The following is a 12122-nucleotide window of genomic DNA, read 5'->3' as shown; positions in this document are numbered from 1 at the left end:
TAAAATCAATGCTAACACCAAACATTGGTAAAGATGCAGAAAAACTGGAAGTCAGTCACATACTGTTGATGGGAGTAACATAAAATTTTCAATTTTGGAAAAAGTTTCAGTTTCAGATATACTACATAGATACACATATACTGCTTAGAAATAAACCAGTACTATAAAGATGTAAACCATAGTCATAAAATGGAATATCACACAAAAATACTATTGCTATACAAAACATGGAATAACTTCAAAAGGCTATGTTGCCTTACATGAAAAGTACATACTATATCATCCCATTTTTATTAGATTCTAGAAGAAATATTAAATAATCTATGATAGGAAAAAATCGGAAAAATGATTTCCTCTGAAGAAGCAGGGAAGGACTGCTTATAGAAAGAAACAGGAGGAACATTCTAGCACGATGGTAATGTTCATCTTCAAAAAGTTTGGGTAAAAGTATATATATATATATATATTTTGCCAATTCAGGAATACACCTGTATTTTACATCAAATGCAAATACTTAAGCTGGGCAGGGTGGTTCACAGCTATAACCCCAGGCAGAAGTATTGAAAGTTTGGGAATTTTGTAAGACCCTATCTCAAAATAAAAAAGGGATTGGGATGTAGCTCAGTAATTAACATTTAAGAAACAAAAAAAAATTTACTTACAAATGTTTAGCGTTTAATAATCTTTCTAGCTTATACCACTCTTTTTATATCCTATACCCAGATGGCAGGCAAGCAAAGTAATAATCTGTTTCATTCAGGTGGTACAGTTCCCAGGGGTGGGAGAGTGGGGAATCACTGTTGATCAGTGCAAGAATGCCGCAGCAAGGGCTGGAGATACAATAGAAGTAAATTCTATGAACTGTAATTCAAGCATTTAGGCAAGCGCTCTACTACTGAGCTACAAACCCTAGCCCCTAATTCATGAATATAGTTCACAAAGTTTTACCAACCAGAGAATCAGTAGCAAGGGTTAAAAAATGATTATCAGCCCAGGAAAGTAGAAATTAATTAGGTGATGGTCTGCTGGAAACTGAAATGAAGCAGAACTATGTAAATTAATTTTATATTAAGCAGTAAATTCTAGAAATGGCTTTGGCCAATAAGAGCTGAAGAGATGTATGGGACCAGAAGTGTCCTTTGTGTTAATGAACACTGAGTTCAGAGTTTTCAGCTTACCTAAGGTTGAAACAAAAAATGAAGGGACAGAAATAAGGTGAAGCACTGAAGAACAAGACAAAGGAATTATGTAATGAAGATGTGAAGAATGGCAATAAGGAAAATGCATGCTTATATTTTCTACACTATTGCTATACAGAATCCTATTTCCATACCAGAAAACAAAAATACACATATTGATACATCTTTTTAAAAAAATACTTTTTAGTTGTTGATGAACCTTTATTTCCTTATTTTTTAATTAACTTGTATGTGGTGCTGAGAATCGAACCCAGTGCCCCATGCATACTAGGCAAGCACGCCACCACTGAGCCACAACCCCAGCCCCATATTGATACATTTCATACAGATTGTTTCTGGTTGGTCAGCTTATATATATATTTTTTTCATTTTCTTAACTATTTTTCTCTTCCATATTCCCATATTGGGCTTTCCAAAAATAGGAAAAATAGTTACATCATCAAGAAGATGTAAAAGTTGATCATCTAATTTCTGGAGTTTCCTCTCATTCTGAAATTCCTTTTCATGATTAATTTTCTCTGGCTCAGAAGATGGACACACAGATAAAAACGATGTCAAAACATGTGTATCTGCTGGTGTATCTGCAAACTGCTCCAAGGGAGTTAACTCTGTGATGGGCGATGATACCACTGGCATATTATCAAGGATCTATGACACAGGGACAAACAAAAATCCTTTTAAATTTTCATTCATTTAGTAAAGTTTAAAGGTATTTTTTATATTAGGGGGGAAAAATACTATACCTCATCTTCACTTATATTTGGGGGAGACTCAGAAGAAACTAAGTTATCCAAAAGACCTTCTAAGCACTGTAGGCGTGATGAATTTACTTCTGCCATATTTACTGGTTCACCAAATATGTTCTTGCAGTCTAGAATTCTAAGCTGTGGTAAAGTTTGGAGAATAACTGCTCTGTACCCTTTGAAATAAATCATTCAAAGTGAAAATTTAAACATTAAAAAGGGCTAATATTTTATAAAATAAATTACTACATCTATCACCTGAATGATAAAATTAGTCCAAGGAACAACAAATAAACTTGTCATCAATGCTATGTATTCAACATTTCTAGCATGCAATCATTAAATACAAAAGAAACAAAATGCTCCTTTCACTCCTCTTGAATAATTTTCCCAATAAAGGTAAGGAACTTATAATCATCACCACTTCAAATTACTTTAAAGCTATGAATGTATGAAAACAGCAGGAATTTATCCTGGGAAGAAAACTAAACAAGTCTTTTGTATTTTTAATAGAACTAGCATAAATCTAAGTAACATAAACATGTTTTAAGGATGATGTGGATGATGATCAAAGCACCAGAATTTCCCCAGTGAAGCTTCAAGCATTAGTGAAACATGTCCCTTTTGTTTTTTAAATTACACATAATTAATATTAAAATGTGATTTATCAAGTATCCATGAATAATATATTTATTTATTTCCCTTAAAAAATAAGAAACTAACAGATTAACATTAATTTCTTGTTTAGCTTAATAGGAGCACTTCAATTTTGCTCCTATAATTTTACAACCAAGTATTTGTCAGAAAGACCAATGAATTATTTGGATAAATTCCCAAAGAAATAAAGATTCAAAGTAGGAACTCAAAGTTCTTGAGACATGACTGTTAAAAAAACAATTTTTTGACGTTAGGGTTAAAAGAGGAAAAAAAAAATACAAAGTTTTAGAAATAAGTTTTTCCCCTAAGAAAACTCTCAAATCTGTCCTGGTTTTAAAGCAGACTTTATAATATTACATGATCTTTAAAAAATAATAAAAAAAATGTTTTTCAATAAAATAAAATAATCAGAACAGGCTATCTTGTTACAAAAAACTTTCCCATAGTAGCATATGAATGACAGAATGGAGCATTTATAGCCAACTTACACCCAAGCAGAGTTTCAGAAGGTACATTCAAAATTCTATCCACTTTCTTGTTTGGTTAAGTAACATGAGATAACTGAAGTTAGAACTGGCAGTTTGGTTTCTCTTATCTTTGCCAATTTGACTGATTCCGAATTAGATCAAATGGCATTTCTGCAACACTGTTTAATGTAATAAGTTTAAGGTGTTTTAAAAAAAAATAATCATTCACTTATTAAAATGTTATAAATCCAGGATACATAATTCAAAGGTACATAGTAAAGTTTTTTCAATATTTCCTGAACTCTCTAGCTACTTAGTTCCTTTTCTTGGAGTTGTCCAATATTATTTTTTTTGGTGTATTTTTCTAGATATTCTGTTGTATATATTACATACAATACTTTGCAACTTGTTTTTCTTTCTCAATATATCGTGGTGATAACTGACTACCAGTACAGAGATTCTAAGTTCCTTTTTTTCCCTTCCTAAATGGCTACATAGTATTAGGATATACCATAGTGATAAAATATAATTTTAAGGCATTCACTTATCAAATATAAAACTGTCTAAATAAAATAACTATTGATTGGTTCATCCCATCTTCTTCTAACAGCAATCTGTCTTAATAAACTATTTGTAATTATTTGTAATTATATAATTCCCAAATATATAACATTACAAAGATTAAAACTAAAACAAAAAGTTCACAAACACCAAATTCTGGAAATGAAGAAACTTTGATTATTAACTATTAAAAAAGTATTAAATTAATTGTTCATACCTGGTACACGACAGACAGGATTCCCCTCTCCATCCTTCTCTAAAGTAAGATTTGTCAAGAAGTGCAATCCTACCATACATTGAAGTAAGTGATGGATACTATCTATACAGTTACTATGAAGATCAATATATCTAAGCTTATACTTTAGTCCATGAAGAAGCGTCAACCCTGCAATAAGAAAAAAATGCTTTTGAGGCAAAGGAGTAGCACTGATAAGATGTTGATGTGAACAGATACATCTATAATAAACAGGAAAATTCAATTGCTGTTTTGAAGAAACACAAGTTTAGAAACTCACTGAGGCCTTAGCCCCTGGGGTTTCTGGGTACTGGGGTATTAATGGAAAAAAAAAAAAAAAACTCCCTAGGTCATTATATGCATTTAATGAAAATAAGCACAAAACAATGGCTTTGGAATTTCCCAAGGTACCATTTTTGATTACCAGACGTAACACTGCACTACACTTTCTTTTTCTTGGTTTCAGTATAAAATACAAATAACATTCATTTTAGCTCCCTGATAATATTTCTTGGAATACTTTGTAGCAGATACTATTGTTACCTTGACCACCCTGGACTTCAGCTGTAGCTAAGATGGACAAGTAAGTGTATACTGTCAGTGTGCCCTTATAAGCACTTGCATTTGCCCTCTTTTCCTACCTCAAAAGGGAAGGAGCTTGTTCAGCAAAGGTAAAGCCTGGAAGTGTGAGGGAGTTAACACTTCTAGGGGCTTACCTCTATCAAAGAGACTAGTGGATAAATGACCCAGATTCGTTTCCTAGAAAATTGTCCTGAGGTGCACACATTGCTCCTCAACAGGAGCAATTTTACAACTTCATTTATTTTAGCCCTCTCCACATTTCAACTTTATTCACCCTTTTCTTCTGTTTCTTCAACCTGACTGGATACCCTTTTCTCCTCATTGTCCTTTGGCTAACTTCTACTCATCATTCTCAGAAGGCTTTGACCATCTCTGTAAGATCTGATTTTCCTGTAACTCACAGTCCTTAGCATTTCTCCTTAATTATCATCACATTTTTAGGTTCTTGTTTGATGCTACTTTTGTTTTAACTTGATGATCCTCTTAGATTTAATAGTAGAGTGCACCAGGAGCTACTCCTCTTCTCTAACTACACACTTTTTGGAATCTTCTAGTTTCATGGCTAATAGTGCTTCTAACCGCCAAATCCACAACTCCAACCATGACCCCCAATCCCACCCCATTCTTAAAATGTGTATTACATGCACACACATACATATGTTCAACAGTGTTCTCGAGTTTAATAAGACAGGATCAGTGTTCTCATTACTTATCTCGAAAATGTAATCCTCTTCTAATTTTTCTTATGTCAACAAATAGTACCACCATTCATATCCGTTAATCCAGAGACTTTATCTTTGATTCGGCTTTCCTTTATTTACTTTCTATCTACCTAAAGATGTACTTTCCACTCAGCAGTGATCTTTTAAAAACATAAATCATGTCATTCCCTATGTAATCTCTAACAACTCTTATTGTGCCTAAAACAAAATGTAAATTTCTCAGCCTGCTTTTAAACTGTACTGACCTGGCCTCTGCCTACTTTCCTATCCCTTTTCTTAGCACATTAAACCCCTCATTAGCTTTCTTTCTTATATGGCAAGCTTGATCTTGCTTTAGTGTCTTTGTATGCTATGTAAGTTATTTATTGAAGTGTTTTTCAACATATAAAACTTTAGCATTCTAAGAACGATCTATAAGAACATCCAGGATTGCTCCCTTTATTTTCTTCATAATCCTCAACTCTGTCTGATATTAAGTTCCTAAAACTTGCCCCCTTTAGGTATACAATTTGGTGTGTTTTAGCAGACATACACTGTTTTACTACTACCACTATAATCACAACATAGAAAGTTTCTATCACTTTGAAAGGTTCTCTTCTGTTCCTATGTAATCAATCTTCTCTCCCCATTTCCAGACCCTGGCAACCAAAAATCTGATTTTTAAAAGCCTCTACAGCTTTGCCTTTATCGGAATGCCACATGAAGGGAATCATTTGATACAGCCTTTTATGATTGGCTTCTGTTACTTAGCATAATTCCTTTTAGATTTATATGTGATGTTGCACGTATTATTGTTTATTCCTTTTTAGTTCCAAGTAGTATTCCATTACACAGATGTTTCAAAATTTGTTTACCATTAGCTTTCTGTTGCTGTGACAAAATACCTGAGATAATCTATAATGAGGAAAGATTGATTTTGGCTCATGGTTTCACACCATAGCTGCTTGGCCATACTGCTTTGGGCCTTTGGTAGCACAATATGTTATGGTAGGAATCTGCTCTTCTCATGGCAGCTAAGAAGCAAAGAGAGAGAGAGGAGTGAAGGTCCCAATCTCCCCTTCAAGGGAATGCCTCCAATGACCTAACTTTCTCCAAGTAGGCCCTATTTCCAAAAGATTCTACTGACTCCCAGTAGTGCCACAGACTGGCAGCCAAAGTTTGAGCACATGGTCTTTGGGGGACATGTAAGATATAGACTATAATACCAGTTGGATATACAGGTCAATTCCAAGTTTTCAAGATTAAGAACAGTCATAAATACACAAGCATATAAAATGTTCATATAAACATTCACATATGGGTCTTTGTGTGAATACATCTTAATTTCCCTGGGTTAAATGCTGAGGAAGAGAACTGAATAATTACAAATACATTTACCATTATAATAAACTGTTAAATTCTTTCCCAAAGTGGTTATACTTTTTAAATTGTACTAGCAATATAGGCAAGTTTTAGTTGCTCTACAATCTCATCAATGCTTTAATTTTTTAAAATTTTAGCCATACTAGATGTGAAGTGGTATCTCACTATACTTTAATTGTCATTTCCTTAATCACCAAGGATGCTAAACATCTTTTTTTCCCACGTGCTTATTTGCCCATTGTGCATCATCTTGGTAAGGTGTCTGTTTAAATCTTTTGCTTACTTACGGGAGGAAGGACTTGATACAACTTTATGTGTTTCTTCCCAATATAATGTAAGACCTGTTACAGCAAAGACCTTATCTGTTTACTGTTGTTGTTGTTTTTTTAATAACTATAGGACAGTACTTGATAAAGCAATTTGCAACAAATATCTTCCTAGTGAATGAATGAAAACTCTTACCTGAAAATCATTTGTCAGGTAAGGAAACAGTGTCCAAAAAGTAAAATATCACACAGCAGCAACAGAGTTAGATTTAAACTCTAAATTCTAAAACTTTCATGTATTCAGTGAAAAAAAGATTTCAAATAAACTGCAATTGCTACCTGAGCCTAAGGGCACTAACTTGGTTTTTTATATTTGTATACTAGGCACCAGGCATAAGGTAATGTCTTATTAGTGGGGAAGAAAAATAAGTTAACAAATGAATAATACTGTTTCAAATACTGACAAAGTTATGAAGATGATTAGTAAAATCTTATTAGTTCTAAGAGATAATTCTAATAATACTCTTGAAACTTTGTTCGATTAGTTATGGCTTTAATCATTTAAAAAGTAGGCAACAACTTTTATATCTTCTTAGATTATCTAAGCACAAAGAGAAAAAATAATAGTCTTTGGAATGCTGCATATCTACATTGTTCATATCTGCTATAGTGTTAGCCACTAGTTACATGTGGCTTTTTCTTTTGGTACTGAGGATTGAACCCAGGGATGCTTTACCACTAAGTAACATTGCCAGCCCTTTCTATTTTTTATTTTGAGATAGGGTTTCATTAAGTTGCCTAAGCTGGTCTCAAACTTGCTTCAAACGCCCAAATTCCTGGGATTAGAGGGTACTCCACCATGCCTAGTTACAGATAGCTTTTTATACTTATATAAAAATTAAATAAAATTACAATTTCAGTCCCTAAGTTGCAAATTCACAGTTCAAGGGCTCAACAGTCACGTTTTAATTGTCATTTCCTTAATCATCAAGGATGCTAAATATCAGACAGCACAGATTTAGAATATTTTCATCACTATAGAAAGTTTTGTTGGAACTATTCCTTTCTATATAACAGTATGTTTAATTACCTAACATTAAAACATCATTCCTAGCTGGGCATGGTGGTGCACGCCCATAATCCTAGTGGTTTGGGAGGCAGAGGCAGGAGGACTACAAGTTCAAAGAAAGCCTCAGCAACTTAGCGAGGCGCCTTCCCCCTCAAACTCCCCAGAAAGACTGCAGATAAGGCTCAGTGGTAAGGTAAAGTGCCCCTGGGTTTAATCCCTGGTTCAAAAAACAAAACATCATTCCTCTAAAGGAGCTTCTATTCCCCCTGCAACCAAATCATTCCAGTCTTTGTATCTATTTTTTATTTAGCTGTGGTTTTGGCAGTAACAAAAAAAGAATTAAAACTTAAGATACTCTCTAGATGAGCTCTACAATCAAAATCTGGATTCAACTTGGAGTTTTCCAACATGATGAGCTAACTCTTCACACATTGCAAACACAGCATCATCAAAAATACATACATATCTACTTACCACTAAGATCATTTATGTGGTTATAAGACAAATTCAGTTTAGTCAGATTAATTAGTGCTTCAAGTCCTAAAAATAAAATAAAGCAGAACAAAATAAAATAAAGCTTTTGCAGGATTTAAAAAATTAGAAGTATAGCATTACAGTACTATTAAACTGTACTGAAGCAAATCTGATGTAACAATGAAATAAATTTTATGAAAATATTTAGTTTTAAAAAACAAACTTTTCTATAAGAAAACTTTTGTATGATGAGTTTTAGGGTCAGTTTTCAAAAGTTTATGGTACTATCTATTCCACTCTATTTGGGGAAAAATAGACAAATCACCTTCTTCATGTTAAATATTACATGAAAATCACTTACAAACCTTCTATTCTTGTGAGCAAATTGCAGGACAAATTCAAAGTGCATAGTTTTGTCAGTGTGTTTAGCCCTTCAATTTGACTTATTTGATTAGATGACAGATCTAAATGTCGTAAATTCCAAATATGATCAATGGCTTTGATCTTGGAGATGTTATTGCAATGAAGATTGATGGTATGAAGGGTTGAATCTAAAGATAACTCTGATATGCTACAAAAGAAAATATATATTATAAAAAAGTAAAAATGTATTTTATAAGCAAGACCAAATAATTAAAACTAACCAAATAGCACATAAATAACTATGTGCTCTGTTCATTCCAGAATGATGCCCTTTCCATTTGTGCCATGAAATGTGTAATCATAAAACACAGTGCTTCTTACAACACAAACCAATATTTCAGACCATTTATACAAATATGAAGCTATTCAAGGAGGTTGAGTGATGCTGGGCATTTCTAGCTTTTATGTGCAAAGTCTGTGGCAGATAGCAAAGGAATACTGAATAGTCAATAATTGCAAAGGCTCTTGAATCCTAATTTGCACATTACCTTGCTGTGTGACCTGAACAAATGGAAACTTTTTAAGCCTCAGATTCTTTATATCATTTAATTCTGACAACTATACACAGTATGTTATCATAAGAATACTAAAATTTTAAAAAATTAAATAACTTGCTCACATTCCTGCAGTTATGGTAACAGAGCCCAGATACAAATCTAATCTCACAAAAGAAGTTTATAATCTTACTTTCTTCACTGTGTACAATGGTTATTTAATCCAGAATATAAATGATACCAAAGAAATCACTAACTATTGGTATTTCTTCCATCCCTGTCCTCTATTTCAAGTTGGAAGGTATGTCCCCTAAAGAGAACTCATCTCATGACTCCTTCAATTACTATTTGTAACTGGAACGTCTCTTATAATAGTTCAAGGCATACAAACTACAGTGCACAGTTTAGAGAAGCCGGATGTAGAGTCAGTAACTTCACAGGCATCAGTAGTAGCTGTGGCAACTACCATAAACTTGTAGAAACCTAAATGGCAGCAAGGAAGCATTTGCAAATCTCAAAATAGCAATTTCTAAAGCCGTTTGAAGCACTTGCCAATTACATAACTTCTTTTTTTTTATTTTTATTTTTTATTGGTTGTTCAAAACATTACAAAGCTCTTGACATTCTTAGTGCCAGATCTTGTGCTATTAACACATTCTCCAAAATATAATCCTTTATTGTCTAATGCACTACACTTTCTGGAAATCAATACTGTGCATACAATGTGGGAGAGTTGAAAAAGCAGAGAGTGAAACAAATGAGTTTGAATTTCGAATTTAATTACTCACCAGCTGCATGAAGTCTGGTATAAGAAAAATTAACTTGCAAGCTGCTGTGAAGATTAGTGATAATGTGCATAACCCCAATACATGAAAGACATTCAGGAAATAGCAGCTGTTATTAAATAAAAAATGTACACATTCCTTTGAAAAACATCTTCCCAGGTAATCTGGTAAATTTTAGATCAGGATTGACAACAAGATGCATAATTATCAGTAACAAGACTGGCAGAGAGCAGGGCACTCCACAAAGGTATATCATGTGCAAAGGCTGAGACACCTACAAAAGAATTGCTAGTAGCTCAGTGAGGCTAGAAAGTAACTTCAGAAACTGGAGACTGAAAAGGTAGGCAGGGTCAGGCATGGTGGCGCATGCCAGTAATCCCAGTGGCTCAGGAGGCTGAGACAGAAGGATGGAGAGTTCAAAGCCAGCCTCAGCTAAACCTAGGCACTAAGCAACTCAGTGAGACCATGTCTTTAAATAAAATACAAAAATAGGATTGAGGATGTGGCTCAGTGGTTGAGTGTCCCTGAGTTCAATCTCCAGTACCACCCCTTACCCCCCAAAAAAGGAAAGAATAGGTAGGCAGGGGCCAATAAGTAATGCAGAATCAAGAGACTTAAAAGCCGTGTACAACTTTGGGTAGCATGAGATAGAAAAGGGAAACTCAATAAGATATGTTCAGTACTTTCGAAAAGTATATGAATAAATGTGTTGTAGTGCTTTGTACAGAAGAAATGAGAATGGTGGTAAAGATAAGTGAGGCACAACCAGTAAGGACCAGAGAACGCGTGTTACACGGTTGCCGGGGATGCTATGCTGTCACTGTTTTTCAGGGTAACAGAAGAGAATCAAGAGGACAGGAGAAGACCGATGTTTAAAGGGCAGCAAAGCAATAACCCTTAAAGAAAGAGGAGCAGCAGAAGGAAAAGTGGTTGAAGGCTGGTGGAGCAGGTGATGGGGCAGGTTCAAGGCCGGGCAGAGCCATGAGAACTGCCCAGGGCCGAGGCACGCAGGACTCACACTCCCGCCCGTTCACGGAGCATTTTCACAGAGAAGAGCGGCCGCAAGCCAGGGGGCGGGGGTCCCGCCAAGCCACACACCACCCACGGTCGCAGCCCTGGGGGTGCGCGGGCCGCTCCCGGTTGCCGAACGCCCTTTACCTCTGCAGGCCTTTGTCCATGAAGCACACATCCCCGCAGCTGCTGTCGCCGTCCTCATTTTCTACTTCTGCCTCTACCGCCGCCTCCATGGTACCGGCGACAGGAAGCGGGGACTTAACTGGCGGCCAGCACTGGGTCCGAGATCCTGGAACACGCCTCCTCGGAGCGCGGTGGTACAGCCCGGGTGTGGGGGGCGGGGCGAAGACCCTCCCTCCAACCGACGCTGGCACTTTCCCGCCCCGACCGTGCCGCAAAGCTGGAGGCTGGGTTTCCACGCAGTGTTTCGCTTCCTTTTACGGCATCTGTGGCGCCGTCTGGGGCTTGCCGTAGAGCAAAGCTTTTTCTTTTTCTCCCCAGGGAATGTTGAACTTGGGAATATGTGGCGCATCCTGTTTGTTTCTCTGCGATTTTTTTTTTTTTCTCGCTATAACCTACTGCCTTCAGAAGATGGTTTCGCAGCATTTGGCTTTACATAACTTTCCATAGCCATACATTCGTATAAATTGTTCTCTTAACCGCCGTTGCACCTCCCGTTGATTCACTGAACTTTTGTGCACGTCTTGCTGTGCGTTGTTCACTCTGCAATGAGCAGTTAGTGGGATCCGTTTTGGTTACTGCAAGCATTTGTCCACTGGAGGGAACGGTTGTCACACAGTTTAGCGTGGCAAATGCTAGGAAGAGTCCAGGGTCTTCAAAGCTAACTAGAGTCCTAGGGGAAGGGACTAACTTTTTGAAAAGGAAGTGATTGTGTGGTCTTGCTGGGTCAAGGGAAATTATGGAAATAACTGACCTAGGTGGGAAAATAATACATGTACAAGGTCCTTCCTGACTAGATTTTACTGTAAGCCATAGTAATGTCAAAGAGTGTAGATCAAAGATGTATCTTAAATCTGATCATGTCATTATCCTGAACTAAAATCTTTGG

The 12122-nt window shown here is 35.9% G+C and overlaps 1 protein-coding gene across 6 annotated transcripts in view; it reads right to left on the bottom strand.

Moving 5' to 3' along the window:
* Positions 1 to 11488, bottom strand: part of Lrrcc1 (leucine rich repeat and coiled-coil centrosomal protein 1) — a 35332-nt gene extending 23844 nt beyond the window's left edge. For 3 of the 6 annotated variants that reach the window (XM_076836066.1, XM_076836067.1, XM_076836068.1), the window contains exons 1-6: positions 11198 to 11429; positions 8703 to 8908; positions 8338 to 8403; positions 3845 to 4012; positions 1943 to 2118; positions 1635 to 1847 (exon numbers count right to left, since the gene is read on the bottom strand). In XM_076836066.1, coding sequence (XP_076692181.1) covers positions 1635 to 1847; positions 1943 to 2118; positions 3845 to 4012; positions 8338 to 8403; positions 8703 to 8908; positions 11198 to 11286 — 918 coding nt within the window. In that variant the 5' untranslated portion in view covers positions 11287 to 11429. Of the gene's footprint in view, positions 1 to 1634; positions 1848 to 1942; positions 2119 to 3844; positions 4013 to 8337; positions 8404 to 8702; positions 8909 to 11197 lie in introns of all 6 variants that reach the window. The other 3 variants (XM_076836070.1, XM_076836069.1, XM_076836072.1) reach the window with 3 other exon arrangements.
* Between the last annotated feature and the right edge of the window lie 634 nt (positions 11489 to 12122).

This window comes from Callospermophilus lateralis, chromosome 16 (assembly GCF_048772815.1).
Source record: "Callospermophilus lateralis isolate mCalLat2 chromosome 16, mCalLat2.hap1, whole genome shotgun sequence".
Lineage (NCBI taxonomy): Eukaryota > Metazoa > Chordata > Mammalia > Rodentia > Sciuridae > Callospermophilus > Callospermophilus lateralis.
This window is presented reverse-complemented; position numbering and strand designations above follow the sequence as displayed.